Below are 24,850 nucleotides of genomic sequence, written 5' to 3'. Positions count from 1 at the left end.
TGAAAGCCTTTTAATGTGCAAGCCTTGTGAGTCACCTTAGCACTTTCCATATGATTTTCTAGTGGGTTAAAGGCCTAGACTGTATCACCCCTTCTCAGATTCATATTTGTTTGTCAGGAACTTAGAGGGATGAGGAAACTATACTGTCATTATTTGGACCATCTTTGAATAATACATGAAACACACCACTTCAGTGATTAGATTTAAGAGGTGGTTTGGGGTTTTTTTTTTGCCAGGGAAGCTAATAAAAGCTTCTTCCTTTATTGTACTTCCTTGAATTTTTGAGGATTGTCCTTTACCCTCCAAAGTGTGTGCACTCTTTAAATGTGAACCAACTTCATCTTGCAGAATGACATTGCAGTGTAACCTTCAGTACCTTTCAGTCTTACCCAGTCTCTAATTAGAATTATTATGAACTTCAAATTCACATCTCCATTTTCCTTTTGAAGTATATGGTATTTAACCTCCATTCCTATTGATTAAGCATGAAAAATACTTCTTTAATGTTTTGACATGTAAATCATTACCCCTCACAGCATCGTGACTTGACTGCTCTAGGCATATGATAATTGCACTGCCTGCTTTTGAAGCACAGTTCCCAGTCACCAGCTGAAACTATTACTCCTGTATAATTGGTAGTATGCTGTGGATGACTCCTGCAGTGCTCTAGCTGTGGTTTATTCTGTTTTACACTTTTTTCACTGTAAACTGTACCCTGGTATTGATTGGCAAATGGAAACATGACAGGGTATGACCTTGGGTGTCAGAAACATCATCCTATTATTGATTTTTGGATAAAATGGAGTGTAACAAGAATTTTATGAGAAGAAGAAAGGGAAAGTGTATCCAAAACTGCATATAAGGAGCAAGCAATTATTTGGAGTGTTCTTAGCTACAGAGTCAACCCAGGGAAAGATGACATCAAGTGTTATCCTCAAATTTCATAAAACCCTAGACCTCAGAAGCTTTAATTTCCTTTTCCTTTCTGCCCCAAAATAAAATGAATTAAAAATAAAATTCAGAAGAATGCTGTATAGTTTTAATAAAACTATATGGAAACGTTTCCTTATTATTGCCATGACTTCTGTAGTTGGCAATATCAAAGTCAATACATGTTGTCGAGGGAACTAAAACGAGAGTGTTAATACATAATATTGTAGTGATTAAAAAGTCAAAAAAAATTATGTAGTTTACATGTTAGTTCAGTCCCTGCAGTTCACAAGCAGCTTACTCCAATTGACATAATTAATCCAGAGGTTAAAAAAAAAAATCTGCTTTGAATCTTAATTTTGTAGTCTTCTGAGTAGTCCAGATTCTGCTCTAAAGCCTGGACAGCTGGTCATTTCTAGAGGGGGAAGCATAGCATTGAGCTGAGTGCTTTAAGAAAGATTGCCAAAATTACAGTGGTAATGGATTTTCCTACTTATCACTTTGACTGGCAGACTGGACAAAGAGCAGGAAGACTTTTTGGTTTTGAAGACTGTGTGACAGATTCGGCAATGTTGGCAGGAACTTGGTTTTTTCCAAGGTTTTTTTAGTTTTATTGGTGTTGCCTGCTGAGAAGAGACTGGTTGCTAACAGTATCTCCCTTTCCTTCTCACTCTATTTTTTTAATATAAGAAAGTATTGTGGGAAAGGAGTTATAGTTAATTATCTGGTATGCTGCTTCTCCATTGTTTATAGAAACACTAATGTCTCAGTAACTAAAGTAACTCGATACTCTTATGGAGTTTCTGATGCAAGAACTAATAGATTATTTATGTATGTGTATATAGTTTCATGGAATTTTAGATACTGGCATTCCTGTTGCTGAATTGGAAAGTCTTTCTAATTCTTGCATGTTGGCAATAAGCAAAGAAGCAGGGCTCTTCACAGCTTTTCCTGCTCCTGTTATAACTTCCTTTTTTTTTCCATTTTACTGCCCCTAAACTGTGAGGTGGTCATTGGAGCTGTAACTAGAGCATTTTGACAAATGAGCCATCATCTGGCAGAACCAAAAAAAGGTGACCCATTTCTCATGACGTAAGGGACTTCAGAATAGCTGCCTGTGTTTAAGTGGAAAGTTTGTAGTTTGGTGTTATATGGAAACAAATATAAACAGGCAGGACATGTACAACCAGTATCTTTCAAACAAATATGAGCAGAAAATATTTTTTCTTTTATGCAGCTGAACTATATGAAGGTTCTGTTTTCATATTACCTGGCAAAGTTAAATGCATTAGATTGGAAGTGTTTACAGTGTTACATATTATGTGTATTAGTATCTGTTACAAACCCTTAACATTAGTTTTTAATTATGGAATTACATGATGCAAACTAATTTGCCTTCTAGTGCGTGTTTTCTTATTTAAGATTTCCTGACAGAAAGCTAACTGCCCTTTTGTGTAAGTAGGTTGTGATGAATTACATTCTAGTTTGAAAATTATTATAAATGGTAAAAATAACAATTGGTAATTTAGTACTGTTACCATGCCTTTATTACTTCTCAAGGAATAAATCTTCAGAATGGAGGCAGAGTAACATACAGCAATAGTAACGTTTTTTATATTTGCTATCATTCAATTCCCTCGTAAAATTGACCATTCATTTCTTTTCTTCTTTCAGCATGATTTAGAGGGACCCATAAGTTCATTCTGTTTAGGATCTTTTCTGATTTTGATATTGACCTCTGCAGATATCTTGTTCACACAACATGAGTCAGAAAAAACAATTTGATTTGAGTTGCATATAGTGTTATTTTTTTCTGAAGGTCAGCCTATGAGCAGTTTCTCATTATTTTCTATTGCTACTCCAAACAGTCTTTACTGAAGTCTCTCAAACAATGTGTGACCTCTGTTTTAATAATTCTCACAGATTTCGCAGGCTGTCACTACCACTCAGACATCACTAACACAGACAACTGTAATGGAAACTGTAACTATGGTGACCACAAGAGAACAAATCCTGGTTAAGCATGCTAAAGAGGAACTCCCACCACCTCCACCCCACAAAAAGAGGCAACTCCTTGTGGATTCAGAAATTAGGAAGAGGTGAGAATCATTAAGAGATGGAGAGAGAATACGGATAGAGTTTGGATGAGAATGCAGAAATAGTCATTTGACTGCAATAGCTTGCCGTATACTTTTTTGAGATTAAAATTATATTTCTGTTCTCTGTTGAGGTACTGATTGATTATTATCTTTCTTTACTCAGGATGAGTTGTGGATTTTTTTGTGCTTCTAGTTCAACTATTTTGCAGTATAGAATGTAAATCATTACGTCAATACCATTGTGATAGTAATTATGGTCAGTAGAACTCCTTATATATGGCACTGTGGGGGTCCCACTTGACTGTAGTCTTAAAACTAAGGACAGGAAGTGTTACATTAGTCTCAGCTTTTTACATTCTTTAAAAATAATTTTTTAATAGTTAGAATACTAGTAGTGCAGATATTGCCTGGTTTCTAAAGTTCAAGTTGTATTCTTTCTGGCTTGTGGGTCAGGAGTAGAAATAACAGTTCTGCAGAGGCAGAGTTAATATTTGGTGAAATGCGCAGTATTTCCTGTGTAACTCCAAGTGCAAGTGACAAGGGATTTTAAACTAGTACTGAACACTTGTTAAAGTCACAAGAAACATTTCTGATGAGTTTAAGTACAATTGGCTCAGGCACTAAATTTCTGAATAAGATGCTAAGAAGCTAGACTTCAAACACTCATTGTAATGTTTGTTTTGGATTTTTTTTTTTGATATTCAGGTAAACATATGAATTCCAAGGTAACAGATTCAAGGACTGAAAGAAATGTGAAACTGCATTCAGTGTCTCATTTCTATAGAAAAAAATTTTGTTTAGCTCAACGTGTTTTCAATGATAAGTAATTTTCTTGTAATATAATCTTTAACTTATTAAGACGAATGAGATACACCAAGAATAGGAGAAATCTGACTTTTTTTTTAGTTGAAGGAGTATGTCATTGAAAAAACAGATACTTAGAGGCAACTTTTTTTTATACATAGGCATCTGAAGTAGGATTTATCTTACCCCTCTTCAACCATTCTAAAAGTAAAGTTTCTAGTTTAGCTTCATTATTCAAGAATGCTGTGTACGTCATGTAAGAAGAGTGGTTCACCCCCTTTTTGTTAAATTGGATAACTACTCCTCCTATAGAAAGTACTTAGACTAAATAAGTAACTTTGTTAGATTCATTTCATTCAAATTTAGCTAATCTCCAAAGTCCTTATTTGGAATCTGGGTTGTTTTTTTTTTTTCGCATATCCTAGCTTACCATTAAATAACAGTGAAAGTTATATTTGGTTAATATATTCCCAAGCACTAAAAATAATGCATAGCGATGACTATCACCAGACTGAAAATTCTTGAGTTTGTTCAAGGAATTGTTAGATGGCAATGCTTTTACTTAACAGACATTTTGTAATGCATTAGTACCCTTGTTTTTCAGTAGTAATGTGCAAAGATCTCAAACAGGATCGAGGCCCTGTTGTCTTATATGCAAGAGTAAACCTATGTTAAAGCATGGTCCCTGCCTTGAAAATATTGGCATTCTTAATCTTGAAATCGAAAAATTAAGACTGAAAATTCCCCTGAAATTTTAAAGTGTTTCAACAACTGATATTTTAAAACTTATCACTTTTTTTTTCCAAACTGAATGTCTTAGGAATGATCTTACATGATGTAAATACAAGGAAGTGAAATGCCCATCTACTGTTACAAAGAAAGCATTATCTTAGTTAAAACTAAATTAAGTAGGGTGATTTTTTTAAACCTGTATTTTACAATCCTTCAAGAAAGTTGTTGCTATACTTAGCTATGCATTATTATAAAACTGGAGACCAATTTGCAGCAGAAGTTCCTTTCTCAGCTGCTAAGTATGTAATTGTCATGATTTAACCCCAGCCAGCAACTAAGCACCACACAGCCGCTCGCTCACTCCCCCCAGGTGGGATGGGGGAGGCAGGTGTTCAGCCATCTCCAGGAAAGCAGGGCTCCATCACACGTAACCGTTACTTGGGAAGACAAATGATGTCACTCTGAAGGTCTCCCCTTTCTTCTTCTTCTTCTTCCCCCAGCTTTATATGCTGAGCATGACGTCATATGGTATGGAATATCCCTTTGGTCAGTTGGGGTCAGCTGTCCCGGCTGTGTCCCCTCCCAACTTCTTGTGCACCCCCAGCCTACTTGCCTGGTGGGGTGGTGTGAGGAGCAGAAAAGGCCTTGACACTGTGTAGGCACTGCTCAGCAGTAACTAAAACATCCCTGTGTTATCAACACTGTTTCCATCACAAATCCAAAACACAGCCCCATATTAGCTACTGTGAAGAAAATTAACTCCATCCCAGCCAAAACCAGCACAGTAATATTAGTCTATATTTTCCTTCTTGCTCGTATTCTTTTGATTTGCTTTAATACTGCAAGTAAAATTGGCAGGGTACAGCAGACTACAGACTTCTAAGTCGTCATGCGAAGAAACTACTGGAGGACAGGAATTAGCTGGATTATAGGAAATGTTTATGTTCAGAAATACCTCATTTTATATAAACTGAGAATTATAAATTGTTTTATAAAGTCTTTTAGCTGTTGTCTGTCTAAAGCATTACAACTATTAAGGTTATTTATAAATTTGATAGATCCTTGTACAGAAAATAGGATATATTATCAAATTGGAGGCTATCACTGCTTGCAGTTGTATTATTGGCAGATCTGCTACCAAATTTAAAGAGTGTTGCTTTTTACCATTGCATACTAGTTTTTGAGGGGGGTTGATTTATGTTTTGTGCTATCTAAAAGATATTCATTCACCATATAAGTTCTGTTTAACTTTTGGATAAAAGTCAAGACATGAACCTTGGAACAATCTGCAGTTCTCAGTCTGTCTAGAATGACTTTAGATAATTGAATAAGTTGTGGTTTCTTATACATACTTAATATATTTTCATTGCTGCACAGATCAGATTTTTATTTTGATCTGGTAGGAAAGAAAGCTGAATTCTAGCAGGAAGAAGGGGGTTAATTGTTTAATACACTTTAATATGGTCTAACAAGCTGGAATATTGCTTTGTGTGCAGGAGTTACTAGATTTGTTTCAACAACACAATCATACCATCATATGAGAACTAGTTCGGTATGACTGTTCACTGAATACCTGTGAGTAGACCTACAATATGGTAATGTGCAAAGTAAAGGATGTTAGAAATGTTCACAGCTGTGCAGCAGGATGAATGATGGTTATATTATCTAAAGGCAATGATTTTCCATTTAGGTAATTTTTTTTGAATTTCTAACTGAATAGCAATAGTATCTTTCCTCTCTAAAAAGTCCAAGCGGGTGTTCTGGAGTGGGAGGACCAGTCAATAAATACCTTCAGAGAAACACTTTGAGAGGAAACTTCAGGGAAGGAGTTTCAGCTTAGAATAGTGGTTATTGTGCCTGCTTTTATTAAAACATAAAAATGCAGTCTTAAAAACTAATACATTTGACAGTATGCTGTTGTCTTTCTCCAGAATAATAAATTTATACTGAACATAAGCATAACAATGGAAGAAGAAAACTCATCTTAAAATTTGGATGCTCAGCTAAAATGTCTATGTGCATTGGTGACTAGACACCTTTTTCATCAATGTTTTTTTGCTGAGTGGTATTCCCAAACAGTCAGTCAGTTATTTTCTGGGTCCATTGTTGGCTGCAAGATCTGTCAGGCTTTTTTGTGTATATTTAGTTGTACCTACACCCAAGGAAAACAAAGCCATAGTACTTCATAGCTTTTGGTTTTTGAAGTAAACTAAGAGAATGGAGCTTCTCAACCTACCTGTCCTACATCATTCCATATTGTGTGTGTGTGTGTTTATGTTCAAAATTTCCTCTGAGCACTTAATGGTTAAGAGTTGATGATTCTGTGCTGCTAAGTTTTTGTTTGATTAAAAAACCCCAGCAATTACTGAATGCTTGCCAGAAGCTTCTGAAGGTGCATTACCAGTTTGTGTTGGCCACTTTCTGCAGTCATGGTGCAACAAACTGCATGCTCTTGCTATTTTTGGTGCCCGGGGGAAAAAGCACATTTGGACTTGGGACTTTTTTGAGGTGGTTAATAATGCTTCCAGGTTTCGTCAGCTTCTTTCATCTGTTCTCAAGCTTTAGTCAGCATTTTTGCTGTAAAAGAGTATGCCTGAAATAAATACATCAAGTTCCATTGCCACATGTTCAGAAAGATTTGTGCTCCAGAATTACTTTCCTGTGATCTAAATGTTTTATAAAGACTAGAAGGTGTCTTAAAGATGCACTGCACCTGCAGTGTGAATTGCTAGGTGTTTAGTTTCAAGGAGGAAGAAAGAATAGTTTGGCTACTCTGTGAATATTGCATTAGTGGACTGCGTAAAAGCATGATTTCCAGCTACTTAGCTGGGGAGAAACAATAGATGGCTAAGACTGAAGCATCAGGCTTTCGAGAATGCCTTTTATTTTTACATTTCCAAGTGCTTTGGGAGGATTAGAAGAATGAGAGTCCTCATTTATACTGAAGAAACTGAGAGAAGCAATTTGATTTGTAGACCAATAGCATACACAGGAGTGAATGTCACATTTCCATTGCCCCAGTTCACTGTGGCATAAACGAAGGGAAAAGAAGCTGTTGATTTTTTTTGCCTCCTAAAGCAACTTTTTCCCATAAGTGGTGAAAAGCAGAGATAAGAAGCAGATGATTTTTTTTTTTCTTTTCCCTCCACCCCCACAAAAAATCTAAAACTACCTTAAAAGTAATGCTTCAAAATGTCAGAACAATTCAGGCATGTCCTAAGTTCTGTTACTGGTCATAGGAAAGGTCCCTTTCCCAAAGGAATTGATTTGAAACTGAGAAGGGAAAAATACTTGGAGCTGTATAATAAAGGTGTTGAAAGTATATATTAGGCATTACGACTAAATATAAATGTAACACAGCTAAAGTTTTAGGATGAAAAAAAATGTAAATGGGAGAAAGGATTGCAAGGTAGCATTTTCATTTCCATGGTATTTACATATTTTGGGAAAACAGGTCAGTTGTGTGGCATAGAAAAACCTGAAAATTCCTCTGTTCACAGTAGCTTTTAAAATAGCAAGCAGGTTAGAGCTGCTTAACATTTAATTTAAACATATTTGTAATACTAATGTTATTGAATAATGTCCAAAGATATTTTTCTTTGCTATTTAGTAAAGAACTTTGTACATGCTTCCTAATATTTCCAAGGAAAGACTATTTGTCATAACATTATTATGGATATAATCTTCAGATTTGAAAGAGACTTTCTGCCCTTTGAAGAGAAAGGCATGTTAAAATAGGGTAGTTGCTCCATCTAGTGGGTTTTTTCATTTAACAAGGGTTAACATAATTTTTTGAAAAGAAAGTAGCCTTCAGTTCTTTGAAAATTACTATATTTGGGATTTTAATGCTTCATTACTTAGAAAAGTTTGGATTTTTGTGGAAAAATATATCAAAGAAAAATTATAATGACTTATTCAAAGTGTTTTTTTGATAGCTATTGTTTCAAATAGCCCCTTGCTATCCAATGAATTATATTAGTCAGAAATAAATGCTGATTGTTTAGCACTTTTACAGCAACTCTGTTGGGATGTTTGAGCCTTACCCTTTTATTGAAATGCAGCTTTTGCTCTTGTATTGTTATCTAACATTACTTAGCAAATCTAAAACAAGGAAAGCCATGTCTTCAATTTTCCTGGTGGTCTTTGGTTTCAGTGTTGTATCTGAGTAGCCTGTGCCAGAGGAAAGGAGAAGGTGACTGAGACACAATAGGATAGTTTCCTACAAGAAACTATTCCTCCTACAGGAGGAATCATGTATAAACATTTTCATTTAGAGTGTAAGAAGACGTAGGGGTATGTTGAGGTCTGTAAACATGGACACTTTATAACTTCTTAGTGCTCATTGGTTTTTAACCCTTTATCCTATTTATGAGGTAAGAAATGGCATAGTGACAAATACATTGAGAATATATATTCTTCTTCATATTTAGTGTCTGAAATTACCTCCTTTATTATAGGAGTGGTACCAACTGGCACTTACTGGAAGGCACAATGAATGGATTTAAAACCGCTTTACATCTCTAGCCACTGGCTGTTTGCTGAAGCCAAATGGTGTTAATGAACATGCTCTACAACAACCTCTAGTTTTTTATTTGCCTTAGCCATAAGTGATTTGCTTACATATGAGAAATGCAGTGTATCTATCAGAGTTTCTACAAAGCATTCCATGTTACAGTTCAGGAATTACTGCTCAGGCTGGGGAAGGTATGGTTTATAACCATACCTTACCAGTGGTAAGATGGATAGATGGCTAAAGAAGGAGAACTATGAAGCTAATAAGATGATACTAGTGAAGTTTCTGAAGGAGATTTACACTTGGGATTGATCTAGTATTTTCTTTGATGCCTTGGTGGGCATTACAGAAATGTGCTGATCATGATGTTGATGATGCTAAACTGAATAGTATCACGAGTGTAGAGGGAGGTCCAGAATATCATTCAGAAAGGAAATAAAATTATTTGAGGACTGAGCTAATAAAATAGGAAGGGAAAAATATTTATTAGGACAAATAAGCTGTTGAATTAGGAGATAAGAACAAGACTATCAACTAACAGCTTATCAGCTACAAATATAGAGGAGGAAGACAGACAGCAGGGAATAAGTTCATCACAGAATAATTCTGCCAATGGGCATTATATACTGCAAAGTTGTTCTTTGACATGTTCTAAGCAATGAAGAGCTACAAGCTGAGGAACACCACTGGTGAGCTGGGCATTTCAGTCCAGCCATGGAAATGCAGTAATTCAGTAATGTGGTTCTTGGATCAGAGTTGTATCATTCCTGGCCAGCTCGATGTGTAGGCAAATGGTCTTACATCTGCCCAAGATACACTGTGCTGACGTACCCGGTGTGATTTTGTTTGGGGAGGGAAGGAAAAAACAAATGAGCAAAGAAAATTGTGAGGCAGTTTCTATCTGTTGAAAGAATGAAGTCCTGAAACCACTGTCTAGTTATGGTAGCAGTAACATAGTAGCAGTTTCAAGATTAAATTCATTCAGTTTAGAGAAAAGATTATACACCGTGATGGCCACATGATAGCAGGGTACTTCATGAACTTGTGTTCCTATGTGAACTTGTACAACATTCAAGTTGTTTGTATAAATATGTGGAAGGTCTGTGCATGCACATTACTTCACTGTCATCATCTTACCATGGCAGTGTATAAAAAAAAAAAAAAAAGCAAAATTATGAGTTTAAAATATAACATTGTCTTTCACTAGATGGTCTTGGCTGTAAGAACCACAATAGGCCTTTATAAGGTGTATTGACTAGATGGAAGGTTTATAATCAGTCAGCCCTTTGATTATTAATAAAATTTGCATTTGTTTTTGTTGTGAAATATAAACAAATTCATGCTTGCTGTTACTTACTGGTTTTCAGAAGGTATTTGATTAGATAGGGGGCTTGTAGTAGGACTTGAGTATCATACTCAGCTAGGTATTTGGGTGAGAAATTCCATGCACAGAAAGAGAAAAACAAAATGCAACTGAGTTGTGAAATGCCTTAAAGGTGAGGTTTATCATGTTTAATACAGAAAATGAAGGGAAAGCTAGAACGAGGAATCATTTTTGAACAAGTACATGTGGTCATCTCAGCAAGAGAGTTTTGAATGGGAATCTGAAGTGGGCATATAGCTTAGTATGATCCAGAAAATCAATTTGGGGGGGACTTCCATGAAAATTTGAATGGCATGGATTAAAAATGTGAAGATGGTTTTTCAAACAGGCTCTGGAGTAAAAAGAGACTGTATTTGAAGTCAGCTGACATGTGCTGGCCTGTAGAGAGAGGGCAGTGAGAGCAGTAAAAGATAGTATCTCTCTTGTGGAATAGCAGAAGGAAGGACTAATTGGAAAACTAAACCATGAGTGCTGCACAAAGAATAAATCCTCTGCTGCAGATTGAATTTTTAGGAGGGGAGCAAGTTAACATGCATGTTAAAGTAAGGTAATTATTTAGAGTAATTGTCTCAAGCGATTTTAGTGTCTTCCATGGATTTATTTTAACAAGTTCTGCATGCACTCAACTCTGTTGGGTCAGAAAGGTAATATTGCATTACGTTTTTATGTCAAAAGTATTGTTGTACTTAAGAGATTTGAAGATTGTATTGATCCTTTGATATCAATCTAGAGTTAATATAGTTTGTAACTGCAGCTGTGCTCAGAAAGGAAATATCCAATCATCATAGGGCAATGATTAAATGCCGTATTCTACCTGTATTTCCTGGTTTTATACATATAAGACAGAGAATAATTTTTCACAAGGTAATTGAAAAATGTCTTTATGTTAAGGATATTTGTGTGCTGCAAAAAGCTGCTTAGTCTTAACTTTCATGTCTTTTAATCCTTTTCTGCTCCCTCTTTAGAGCCCTTTTTTGGGCAGGAGGCTTTGTTTGTGGAGTTATATTTATCTCCAGAAGAAACTGGAAGTGACAGAGCAATCTGTTATGTGAGATCAGCTCTGTCAATACACTGTCTACTGTGGCTAATACTTACTACCATCTGATGAGTCTCTGGGCCATGGGATGTGTTCCTGATTATTTTGTTGTACTATCAAAACTGTCCCAAATTCTCCCATTCCTCTTCTAGGGAGGATGTTGCACAGGCAGGAGCTTAGTCCTTTTGTTTAAGAAATGAAGAAATGATCACTGGTAAACATTTTGCTCTGTCAATTTCCATCCTATACCAGGCTAATACTAGGCTATCCTTCAGAAAGTTGGTCTCTGTGGTCCTACTTACCTGCAGCTTGAGAATGGAGCCAACACCTGAAGTAATACAATTTTGCCTGCAGTCAAGGGAGTTTGGTACTGAGGGACTGGTAAACTCATCTTTGTTGTTATCAGATGTCTGATGTTCTGTGGTCTTCTCCAGTTTACTGCTGGTTTGTGCCAGTGCTATAAAACATCCTAGTTGCCACAATACCTGACAGCAGTGAGAGAGCCAGCTTTAGCTATAGATTTAAGTAAGGTGAAAGAAGTGGTCATTACTTTCTTGTGTGCTTTGCCTATAGAGTTGCTGACCATGAATAGAGTGGGGAATGGAGAGCATGTTAGCCGCAGGGAATGGCAGCACTTTCCCTAACCTGGGCTGTTAATTTTGGGGGACTGGTTTGTACAGTGTTTAATGAGTTTGAAGAACCAAAGGTGGAGAGGGTGGCAGTCCCATATAGTTGAGAATCTATAGGCTGACCAAATTCTGTCTTGACTGTTAAAACAGGTTCCCTTGTTTCTCATTTTGCCTGTGTTGCTGACAAGACCCAAACCAGATACTTGTATGAAACAGAGGGCAGTACAGGATTACTACTCTGTCTTTTTTAAGGAAGTATACACTAGATTTGGGGGTTTCCCTGTAGCTCAACAATCCTCAAGTGACATAACAGTCCTTAGGCAGCTGCTCTAATTTAACTAACCTAATGTATTCTTTACTGTGGACTTCAGGAACTCTACTTTGTCCTAGAGACTACTTTGGTAGAACTTCACATCACTGATTGTTCTTACTTTGGGCAGAGGTGTGGCAATCATAATTAGATCTTGAATATAGATAATTTATATACAGAATTATATTAGGAAGATCTATTAATTTGTTATTTTTTATGTTGTAATCCAGTCCATTAGCTTTAAAAGTGGGTGTTCTGTACTCTAAAATGTGTTGAACTGTCCTCAGTCATAGTTGCAAAAACGTCATTCTTCTGCTGAAATCAGTGGGATTAGATATGCAGTTAGTGCTTGCAACTTGTTGAATACACAGTATTCCATTTTTATGTGGGAATACTGGATTTCGTAGTTTTGCTGTCTCCTAGTCTCAAAATTTCATGAGAACATGTTAAATATGCAATTATTATATGCAAAACACAGAATAACATTATATTTCAAGAACTACAATTGATTTAATGTCACGTAGGATCAGAAATAAAGCTGAGATAGAAAACTCTTAGCTGGCAATGCAGTTCAGTTTTGGGGATTAGAATCTGGTACCAGCGCAGAGATTCCCTGAACCATCTGGGAGTTTTCTTTTGTCTTCCACCTCTGAATTTATAACTCTTTATGAAATTAAGATTTCTGCACCTTTCATTACTTCACAATCATATTTTTTCTCCTTTAATGAGTGTTCAAATAGTATTATTGGGAATTGCTTTATCAACATTATTCCTAAGAGTTTATAATTTGAATATAGAATATTGGGCTGGGATTAAGACATTGTGTGATTTTTCTTTCTTCTTCTTTCATTATTTATTACTCAGTCTTTCACACCATCTTATTAAATGGAGTCACAAAGATCACAGTGGAGAAGAAAAAAGAAAAAGAGGCATAAATACTAGATCTAATATGGAACTATTACTTGTATTCAGTTTTCATTTCTGTATATGTATATTTCTGTAGCACCTGATTTTACCTTTCGTCCTTGTAATTTAGTTCTTATAGATATGGAATATATGGTTATAAAAGAATTAGTTCCCCCAAAGATATAAGTGTCATTCAGGTTCTTGGTTTTAGTAGATTTTCAACTGTATATAAATAATACAACCTATAATTACAAAGCAAACTGAAAGATACAGCTGATTCTTTTTTTGTAGGTCTTTCTGTTCTATTGCTTTCATTGTATTGCTGCAAAAAGAAAATCAGTTATAAACTAGATCTAAGTATAAGAACATATAATGTAATAAAGAAATGCAATCAAGAATGCAGTTTAGCACAACTGAGAAAAAAATTCTCTCAAGCCTCTTGTTTTAAAAACTACATTAGATACTGAATCACAGTTTGAATTTTCTACATGTCAGCAATTTAAGTATCTGTGTATGGTAACCTTCATTTTGAACTGCTACCTTCTGAATAGATAACAAAAATTAAGATCAGTTTTAAAGGAGTTGATGAGAGAATCCAGACTGTAAGAAAAAAGGTTGTACGGTAAAAACTAGTTAAAAAGTGTATGCAGAGATTTGGAAATCTTAATTTGCAGTTTCTAAAGTTTTAGCTGTAGGAAAACTATAATCTCCTGTTGATTAGTAATTATGTTCTACAACAAATTTGAGTCAATTTGAAGAGACTCTTGTCCAATGGTCAAATTTCTTGCATGTATATCCTCCTTAATATTATCAGCACAAGATGGGACAGAAATCTTACAGGTATGAAATCTGCATTTGGTGAGTGTGGTGGGTTGACCTTGGCTGGACGCCAGGTGCCCACCAAAGCCTCTCTATCACTCCTTTTCCTCAGCTGGAGAGAAAAATATAACAAAAGGCTCATGGGTCGAGATAAGGACAGGGAGATCCCTCACCAGTTACCATCACGGGCAAAAGACACTTAACTTGGGGAAAGTAGTTTAATTTCTTACCAATCAAATCAGAGTAGGGTAATGAGAAATAAAACCAACTCTTAAAAACACCTTCCCCCCACCCCTTCCTTCTTCCCAGGCTCAACTTCACTCCCGATTTTCTCTACCTTCTCCCCCCAAGCGGCACAGAGGGACAGGGAATGGGGGTTGCGGTCAGTTCATCACACGTCGTTTCTGCTGCTCCTTCCTCCTCACACTCTTCCCCTGCTCCAGCGCGGGGTCCCTCCCACGGGAGACAGTTCTCCATGAACTCCTGCAACATGCGTTCTTCCCAGAGGCTGCAGTTCTTCACGAACTGCTCCAGCATGGGTCCTTTCCACAGGGTGCAGTCCTTCAGAACAGACTGCTCCAGCGTGGGTCCCCCATGGGGTCACAAGTCCTGACAGCAAACCTACTTCCAGCGTGGGCTCCTCTCTCCATGGATCCACAGGTCCTGCCAGGAGCTTGCTGCAGTGCGGGCTTCCCACAGGGTCACAGCCTCCTTTGGGCATCCACCTCCTCTGGCATGGGGTCCTCCATGGGCTGCAGGTGGATATCTGCTCCACTGTGGACCTGCACGGGCTGCAGGAGGACAGCCTGCCTCACCATGGTCTTCACCACGGGCTGCAGGGGAATCTCTGCTCTGGCAGCCTGGAGCACCTCCTCCCCACCTTCTTCACTGACCTTGGTGTCTGCAGAGTTGTTTCTCTCACATATTCTCACTCCTCTCTTCCCCAGCTGCCGTTGCGCAGTTATTTTTTTCCCTTCTTAAATATGTTATCCCAGAGGTGCTACCACCGTAACTGATGGGCTCAGCCTTGGCCAGCAGCGGGTCCATCTTGGAGCCAGCTGGCATTGGCTCTATCGGACACAGGGGAAGCTTCTAGCAGCTTCTCACAGAAAGCCACCCCGGTAGCCCCCCTGCTACCAAAATCTTGCCACGCCAACCCAATACAGTGAGCCAGAAAGGGCTTACAACCTCAGCTGAGCCAACAGGACTTGTGATACATTTTCTTCACTGTGAGAGCCACTTGTTCCATGTCTTTCAAAAACATCAGCTTGTAAAATTAGAATCCTTATTGTGAAAATTGTTGCATCTGTTCAGCTGTCAAATTACGGTCTTAAAAATGAAAAAGTATTTCTATGTTTCCAAATTTTAACATGAATAGTTTTATGAGCTAGCTAATGAAATATGGGGTGTTTAAAACTGTCTTTTGCTGAGAGAAATTGCTGCTTATTCACTTGTTTAAACAACCAGTTAAACATGTTTACTGTCAATGCTATTTTCAGAAACTTTGTGGAAATGAAATGTCTTATTGCACTTCTCTGTCTCTTAGGTTTGATTCGGATACAACAGAGCTCCATAGCTGGATGACCCGCTCAGAAGCAGTGCTTCAGAGTCCCGAGTTTGCAATATATCGAAAGGAAGGCAATCTCTCAGATCTCAGAGAAAGAGTCAATGTAGGAGAAACTACTCGTATATATGTCTGTTAGTTTGTATTAGCTTGTCAAAGTGCTTTCAAAGTCCAAGTTTAAATGAGTTCAAATGTAGACTGACAAGTATTAATTGTCCATATGTACAAGAGGAATTTAGAAGTGCTCAATATTTCTGTAAATTTCAGATTTTGGCACCAAAATTGCTACACAGGCTGTCTGAATACAGAGATCTTTTTTTTTATTTCTACATACTCATGTATAATTAAGGTATTCTAGATTCACGAAAGTGTTTGGTAAAGTTGAATCAGAGCCTATATATTACTTCTTAAATATGCACCATCATTCTATGCTAACAGCTTAATTTGACATTATATGTGCATAAATTGAAGGATGTGAAAAGTGTCATCTTTTAGTGTATGCTAAAGAAAATCTGTATCTAATTCTTTTTACAGTGCTGTAAAATATATATGAAAATTACCAGTCTTCATATATATATATTTTTTTTTTTTTTTTTTTACTCTATTGTAATACCGTGCCTGAACCAAAAACAGTTCTTTCCTACTTTGGGCAAAATGAGTGATTCTGCGCTGCTTAAGGAGTAGCCGTGTTGGTGTATGTGTTTCACACACTCTGAATTTAGCCCTTGAAAACTAAACTATTACAAATTTTCTTCCATATTTAATTTTTGTAGATAGATGCAAAAATGCCTGTCTTTTCTGAGTAAGAGAAAGGGGAGTTCTTTTTATAATTAGCTCTTATAGTATCATAGTGTATCATGAAACTATGCCTGTCTTTTCTGAGTAAGAGAAAGGGGAGTTCTTTTTATAATCAGCTCTTATAGTATCATAGTGTATCATGAAACTTCATTAAAATATATGGTGATACATACTCCTAGAACACAAACAGATGGAACAAAGTTACCATATTGAAGTGAGTTTTACTGCTGTTTTTTCTCACTGTCTGCGTGTCCATCATAAATCAGCTATGATAAGATTGAGGAACACTGAATTTCGTGACTATAAATATACATTTTAAAATTTCATGTTAAATCATATTTTTCTTGCAATAATTTTAATTTAATTGTTAGTATTGTCATAATATTACTGCTAGTAAGTATCCATTAGAATGTAATATCCTGAATTTAATTCGTGGCACCACTTCATGTTATGTGAAATATACATAAATACATGTATATTAAAAAACAATATGGAAAATGGATCAAATATACAGAGAAGATTTGATGGGTTCAAATGCTTCCATACTGGGGTGATGGGATTCATCTAATACATAAATAGATATACAGTTAATTTTCTGAGTGCTTCAATTTTCATTGTAGGTAAAATTTAAAAAGAAACAAAGAGGAATAATAAAAAAAAAAGAAAATGCTCCTGTCTCCCCTTCATATATGCCCATTCTGAGGAACATAACAATTTCAAGGATGGCAAATTAGCTCATCTTGTCCTACATATTACACTGGATACCTGCACTGTCAGATTTCCCTAACCAATATGATGTTCCACCTCATAGTGTCAGTTTCTAAGACTTTATAAAAGCATTAAAGGATCCAGGAGCCATGGTTCACCTTCCTCCTGCTTTCTTTTCTTTGCTTCCAAGGAGGTGGTGGTCACTGCAAGTAAAGAGGTCGAGGCAGGTGAACCACAGACCCTCCTCTGGTTCTAGCTGAGGTTCCCAGCAGCTTTTGCATTGCCTTTGTTGGTACTGAGCAAGAACACTGGGGATGGGAGGCCGCTGCCTACCACATTTGTTCAGATCTTATTTGGGTTGGTGAATACATACATAATACTGGAGGAGGAGGAAGGGAAGGAAAAGAGTGTGGAATTTGACCAGTGCATGGGCATTGTAAGTTTGAATTCAAGACGCTGCAGGTAGAAAGAGATATTTCAGATGTTTCTTTGACCTCCTTGGAAATTGAATAACTGGATGCTTAAGAAACCAATTTCCAGCTTCTTTACTGAAAAGTAGTGCAGAAAAAGAATCTGTTTTGTACCAAGAGGGGTCTGAGACAAACCAGTAACTCTAAATAGAAATAAGAGAAATGAACATGTATCCTTCATTAACATTGAAAATATTTTTAAAGACCAAGACTGGTTTTGATTTCATAGACTATCACTGCTTTTGAAATGAACATTTTATTGAGAAAATCAGGTTACATGTAGAAGTTTTAAGGGAGAAAACATTCTGATTACATGTATTAATTCGATAGAACTCTTAAAGATGGCACTTGACAAGTACTGCATATGTCAGTACTTTTCAGTTAGTGGAAATCTTTGTACACACTTTTCAAAAAAGAAAAAAAAACAGGTTTTTAAAATGCCAGGTTTTAAAGCCTGTCCTGACCTCACTTTTCCTGGACTGGTCTCTGTCTCCATCCATAAAACTAGTAGCCAAAGCAGGAAGTACTGTCCAGTTCATTGATTTGCGCAGTTTCGTTATTACTTATTAACCCTTCTTGTTTCTAATTCAGCCTCAAATCAATGGAAAATAAGATAGCGGGGGTTTTAATGTATTATAATCTCTAATAAAGTTATAGAAGACGTGTAAAAAAAGATGAAATGCCAGAAAGCAAGATATACATTAGTGATAATTGAAAAAGATTGTATTGTACTGACATACGTAGTCATACCCCACATACACATGTGTGCAGAAGTCTCATCTTGCCCTTACTGGCTATCATTTAGTTTTCTCTGTATATGACAATATATATATTGGTGTAGCACAGAACACCTGTGCTTGGCTGATGTCAGACCTACCATTTATTGCCCACCACGGTAGGTGCTGAGTCTTAGGGCTTTTTCCTAATTACTTTCCTTTCTGCTGTTCTTTTGAGGACAGGTTACTGGTTGGATGATTTTTTTTTCTTGTTGTGGCAGCTTGCTCCTACTCGTCATTTTTCTTGGATGAGGGGTCACTTCCATATGATATAGTGGAAATGCATCTGCTGTATGACAAAGGGATGCAGACTTCAGAAACGACAGCCACAAAGAAAGCTCTTTTGCCATCATTGATGATTTATCAAGTTCAAAAGCCTGCTGCCATCCCAGCTCAGAGGAGGCCTAGGGGAGACGGAGCCAAGAGCAGGCTATATGAAATGCACTGACTTTGTTTGCTAAGCCAGCTGCTCTTCAGATACTGGCAGGAAATGAGCCTTTGGCAGATGTATTATGTAGGTTGAATATATTAGACATGCACAAGAAGTCCATTCCTATGTCTGGGGAGAAGCAAAAATATTTAAAGCCCTTCCCTGCTACAAAAGAAAAATATTTGCCTTACCTGGCCAGAGAGACTGGATGCCATATGTATGGAAGTTGCATTGTGGAACAACTATACTACTCCTAAATAACGAAGACATCTAAACATGAATGCCATAAACATGGTTAGGCTGCATCACACTGTTAACGTTTTCCAGTTAGAACATATATTTTACTAAAAACAAACCTAACAATGACTCAGGCCTTTTTTGTTTTTCTTAAATCATGATGAGCTTTCAATGTTGCAAGTTCAGAGATAGGAAGATTCAGGTGCAAAAAATTAAAACTTGCTAGATAGAAAATCCTGCTTAATAATAAGTCAGATTTGAGATTATACATCAATAAACTGGGAATATAACTCCTTGAAAGTAGTTTTGGTTAGCCAAGAAGCAGCACTTAGAAATTCATAATAAAAGGTAAACATATAAGGAACAGATGTAAGGGAAAAATGTCAGATATCTTAGACAATTAAATTTGTTCTCTTGGCATTCTCAAAAGCCCCATTCTCGTTTGTTCATTTTGTTTTAGTGACCTTTTTCAGACATGCTTTGTTGGGCCTGGATATTTGAAAGCTGAATCACTGTCAGAGCCAGTGATAATAATGTTGCCATCTCCTGCCCTCAGGGGTAATTGGTCAGAGTCACAGAGATGTCAGGGAGTACTGCTACCATGCATCCTTTCACAAAGCTCTCAAAGTAGGATGTTGATTTGATATGAGTAACATCCCAATTCCTCGGACCATCAGTGTTTTCTAGGCTATGAAGTCATTAACTGCCAACTAAAATCTTGGGGTCAAATAAAATGCTCAGCGTTGTGAAAATAGCCTCTTCACCTTCAGCTGGCATTTAGCTAAAGATGAATTTTTACTATTATTCAATCAGTTAAAACTAGGCTATTATACATCTGCATTGCCAGTTACAAAATAGTCCAAAAGAGAATTAATCCCCGATTGGATGAAAGCCTGTAAAGGTAACATTTTTCCTCATATTGGTGTATTTTTTCTGAAAAATGTTTTATCGAAAACAAAAAGAGTAGAAAAAGAGAAAGTTATATATTTGGAAATACTTTGAAGTGACTTTGCAGCTACCACAACTGTTCATCAAAAAAAGTGTTGATTTACACGTACAGAATTTGAGTTTCAAAACTTCACAAACCTCTTCAAACTTATCCTAGCCTACTTGTGTCACAAATGAACCTGAATCTAGAGTCTTATCCCTTTCAGTAAAGGAAAAAATGAACAAAACAGAGCCAAAGACATAAATAAGAGGTGTTACAGGACTCCTACTCCCTTCATTTCTAGACACTTTACATGTGCTTATGAAAATTCTTCTTGTGAGGGGCTTAGAAATCCAAGACACAGTTTGTAGGTTTGGCAAACAATGGCACTATATACAGAGTAATGGCAGGACTATGTGATTAGTACTATGAATTAACTAGGGTGAATTTTCTTCTTTCTCCCCATATCAGGTAATTTGTCTTTGCATGAGGACCAAGAGGACAATCTTTTCTCCTTTGGCTAGCATTGTGCTTTCTGTGTGTAAGCATATGTCTTCCTGTAACCAGTGTTAGACCTTCATTTTTATAATATATGCTAATTACACAAAAATAAATGGAGAAAAGTAATTGATAGAAAGGTTGATATGGACCAAATTTTCATGTTTATTTTTAAGGGCTTTGCATATAGTCCTTATTTCTTATTAGAACCTGGAAACTTTAATCTTTCAGAAGAGGTGGACATTTATCCACATTTTTCTGGACACAGTGTATTACTGGACACTGAAGGGTTCACTGCCATAGGCTTCAATATCATATCTTTTTTATATTTCAAAAAGCTAATTTTTAGTATATTTTAGGTTTTTTTCATGATTCATTTATGCTGACTACAGTTGCACTCATGATAATTACACATCTGGCATTACAGATGGAGTAAAATTATTTTCAGTATATTTTAGTGGTTTTATGATTCTTTTGAGTTCTCTGTATTTAGACTCATGCTAATTATACCTGGCATTATAGACAGAGTAGTATTAATTAAGATGCTATAAGAAATTTTAGAACTCTGCAGAAAATTAATAGACTTTTTTTTTTAAATTTGGAAAATATTTAAATTGTGCAGTAGAATGGTAGATTTTTATTGACTTACAAAAACTATAAATAATTAATACAGTCATGTTTAGCTCATTGGGATTAAACTTCATAATCTTTCAGTGATAATTTAGGTATATATTAAAGATACGTTTATAAAATCCAAAATATTTCCATCATTAATTCTTCTCTAAATATCCTTTCTTTATATATTATATTTATACAAAATTGTATTAATGAAAGTGTTTGATAGAAGCTTTGGCGTATTGTTAGAAAGCCTGCTGTTTAATCATTTCTATATACACAATGAATAGAAGTTATAAGTAGGCTGTGGAAATGTGTGAATTTAACTGAAAATCTCTCTTTAAAGTTCTGAGTATCTCCTCACCTAGAAAAGTCTTCCAGGGAGCTGCTGCTTATTAAAGTGAAGATATTTCAAGCATCACACTTTAAAAGTTATTTTATGAGAGTTTATTCAAAGGTGTTTATAATACTTCCTCCTAAGCATAGCAATCTATTTGAAAAATAACATTTTAAAATGTAAATGTATAAGAATATTCTACTAAATGCATTCTTAGACACCTAAGAAAACTACTGGAGGTTTCTTTCCAGTTGTAAGGAACCATTTCAGCAGACAACGCTACAGGCTTGGGGACGAGTGGCTGGAAAGCTCCCCTGCAGAAAAGGACCTGGGGGTGTTGATCGACAGCCAGCTGAATATGAGCCAGCAGTGTGCCCAGGTGGCCAAGAAGGCCAACGGCATCCTGGCTTGTATCAGAAATGGTGTGGCCAGCAGGAGCAGGGAGGTGATCGTGCCTCTGTACTTGGCTCTGGTGAGGCCGCACCTCGAATCCTGTGTTCAGTTTTGGCCCCTCACTGCAAGAAGGACATTGAGGTGCTGGAGCGTGTCCAGAGAAGGGCGACGAAGCTGGTGAGGGGTCTGGAGCACAAGTCTTATGAGGATCAGCTGAGGGAGCTGGGGTTGTTCAGTCTGGAGAAGAGGAAGCTGAGGGGAGACCTCATCGCTCTCTACAACTACCTGAAAGGGGGTTGTGGTGAGGTGGATGTTGGTCTCTTCTCCCAAGTGACTAGTGTCAGGACAAGAGGAAATGGCCTCAAGTTGTGCCAGGGGAGGTTCAGGCTGGATATTAGGAAAAAGTTCTTTACTGAGAGAGTAGTGAAACATTGGAACAGGCTGCCCAGGGAGGTGGTAGAGTCACCCTCTCTGGAGGTATTCAAGGAACGTGGGGATGCAGCATTGTGGGATGTGGCTTGATGGGCATGGTGCTGTGTGGTGTGGGTGGGTTGTTTTGGTGTAGGTTGTGGTGTATTTTGTGGTTTGTGGGTGGTTTTGGTTTTTGTGGTGTTTGGTGGTTTTTTTTTTTTTTTTTTTTATGGTTGGACTTGATGATCTTACAGGTCTTTTCCAACCTTACTGATTCTGTGATTCAGAGTCAAGTCATACAGGATACACACACCTTTGCTGTGGAAATAAACAAGGTGATCAGGAAGCCTAGTCAGGTCAGCCAGACTGAGAAGCCATAGCCAGGGTTGTGTGTTGTCTTCCCATACATGTCATGTAGGATTTATAGTGTCATATCCTTTTGTATGTGTGTATCTGCTGCAGTAAAGTAAGGGACTGTGATTTATGGGAGACTGTGTTGGTCAGGGTCTCTGGGAGGTATATAGCCTGGTTTATTTTTTGTATCAAACTTGGCTGTGGCCCTATGCTTCTTCTTTGGGCTTCTGATTTAGAGCTTCTAAATTACACCTAAATTATACAACTAAATTAATTTAAAATTGATGGAATCACTTCATGTTGTAAATTATGAGACAGCATTGAGGGGCTGTCAGATCTAAAATTATTTTACTTTCCATCTGTATTGCTACCAATCCAAAATGAAATGAGAAACTTAGATTGCTACTATATCCTGAAACTTTAGGACCTATTCCTTCACTAGCCATTACCAGTGAGCCTGAGTGCTAGCCTGAATGTGGGTGAGAATTTTTTGAGTACAGAAAGATGAATTGAGAGTATTAGATGCAATAAATGACTAGAAGCCTGCTGTTAATTCTTATTCCTACTTAGTAGCTCATATATGGATGTCTGCTATATATGTTCATGTATATGTTAGATATCTACTTCGATATGCATTTTACAGGGCGTTTTTTGCCATCAAAAGAGTAAAGTAAGCAATCAAATGGTCTATGGGTTCAATACTGTAGTGTGTTATGAAACCCTGTGATTTGGTTACTGTGCTCAATTCTTGCTGTTATCAGTAGGGGCCGCATGAGAAATGAGCAAATCTATTCCTCCACAGAGTTTCTGTTGAACATACATTTTTATTCTGAAATATTGGGCTTTGAATGGCTCTTAATTTGTATGTCTTTTATTTGTCTGTAAAATACTGATGTGTATGATTTGCCAATTCTATTGTGTTCTGATTCTCAGTTTATGACTGACTCCCTTCCTGATGGTATCTGGTACTTGCTGCTTTCATGGCAAATTGGGAGGCTGGCAGGGCAATATGACAGGTTAAATGGTCTCAAGAAATCAGAAGACATCCCTGAGATTAATAACTTTCTTCTTCAAAATCCCTCTGTTGAAATACTCACCTTTCCTGTCATGCTGCAGGCCATCCAGCGAGAAAAGCCTGAGAAGTACAGAAAACTGCAAGATGCCAGCAGATCAGCTGAGGCCCTGGTGGAACAGATGGTGAATGGTAATTACATGGGAGTTGATTTAGATAATCTTCTTAGGGATTTGATAAACGCACAGGTTCATATTTATCACAAGAATTATATTAGCAAATACTGTCTAAATGGAACATTGAAGTAATACTACCTTATATTTCTTTTATTATTTCTGAATGTTAAATCTGTTAATTGGAAAAGAGAAAAAAATCTTACCGCTTTAGTGCCATGAAAGGAAATGCGTATAAAACGTGCTCACAGTAATGAACTGTATATTAACAATCTGTTCTGCCCAGAGACTTAAGTTGTAATCTTATTTTCTGAGTATGCTAAGCTTTTGAAGGTACATTAACTCATCTGAGTTAGGAAGTGCTGAAGGCATTCCTCTAAACAGTTTGAAAAAAGTGGATGTTTTGTAATATACATATTGCTGTAATGTTCTGTATCATAGAAAATATAAGATTTTATTGCATTTTGGAAGAGATTTTTGGCATTTGGCTTTTCAAAGATAATAAATGTCAAAGCTTATACAACTCTTAAAAAAAGAAATTAGTTGTAAGTTTTTTATTTTTATTATTGATTTTTCAAAAAAAATTATCCCGTTATGTCATTCTTTAGAACTTTTAGATATTTTTAAGGAAAAAAAAAAAAAACAAAGAAAGGTAGATGGAAGTAAAATTGTAAGTCATGCCATTGTCCTTGATATTAAAGAATATCTAACTTTGCAATAAAATATTGAACATGGGCCAACATCTGTCATACTGATATGATTACAAGAAATATAGAAGTGAATGCACTGAGCTTTAAAACATATATTTTATATTAAAATGTTATAATGAAGAATCAAGACTTTAACTGCTGAAAATGAAATGCTTTGAGTTTGAGGTACTAACTGGCCAAGCTAAACAAATGTGACGGAATCATAGGATTATCTTGATTAAGTATGAAGGTGTAATATTAAAAAGTGACCCTTGGAAGAAGGGGCAGACCACTC

General features: G+C 36.6%; 1 protein-coding gene across 2 annotated transcripts in view; it reads left to right on the top strand.

Moving 5' to 3' along the window:
• The window catches only part of DMD (dystrophin), a 907,831-nt gene that overhangs the window by 141,890 nt on the left and 741,091 nt on the right, over positions 1-24,850 (top strand). For both annotated transcript variants that reach the window (XM_059827200.1, XM_059827195.1), the window contains 3 exons: positions 2,854-3,029; positions 15,709-15,832; positions 23,798-23,885. In XM_059827200.1, coding sequence (XP_059683183.1) covers positions 2,854-3,029; positions 15,709-15,832; positions 23,798-23,885 — 388 coding nt within the window. The remainder of the gene's footprint in view (positions 1-2,853; positions 3,030-15,708; positions 15,833-23,797; positions 23,886-24,850) is intronic.

This window comes from Gavia stellata, chromosome 1 (assembly GCF_030936135.1).
Source record: "Gavia stellata isolate bGavSte3 chromosome 1, bGavSte3.hap2, whole genome shotgun sequence".
Taxonomy (NCBI): Eukaryota; Metazoa; Chordata; class Aves; order Gaviiformes; family Gaviidae; genus Gavia; species Gavia stellata.
Note: the sequence above shows the minus strand (reverse complement) of the source record. Positions and strands in the feature narration are given on the sequence as shown.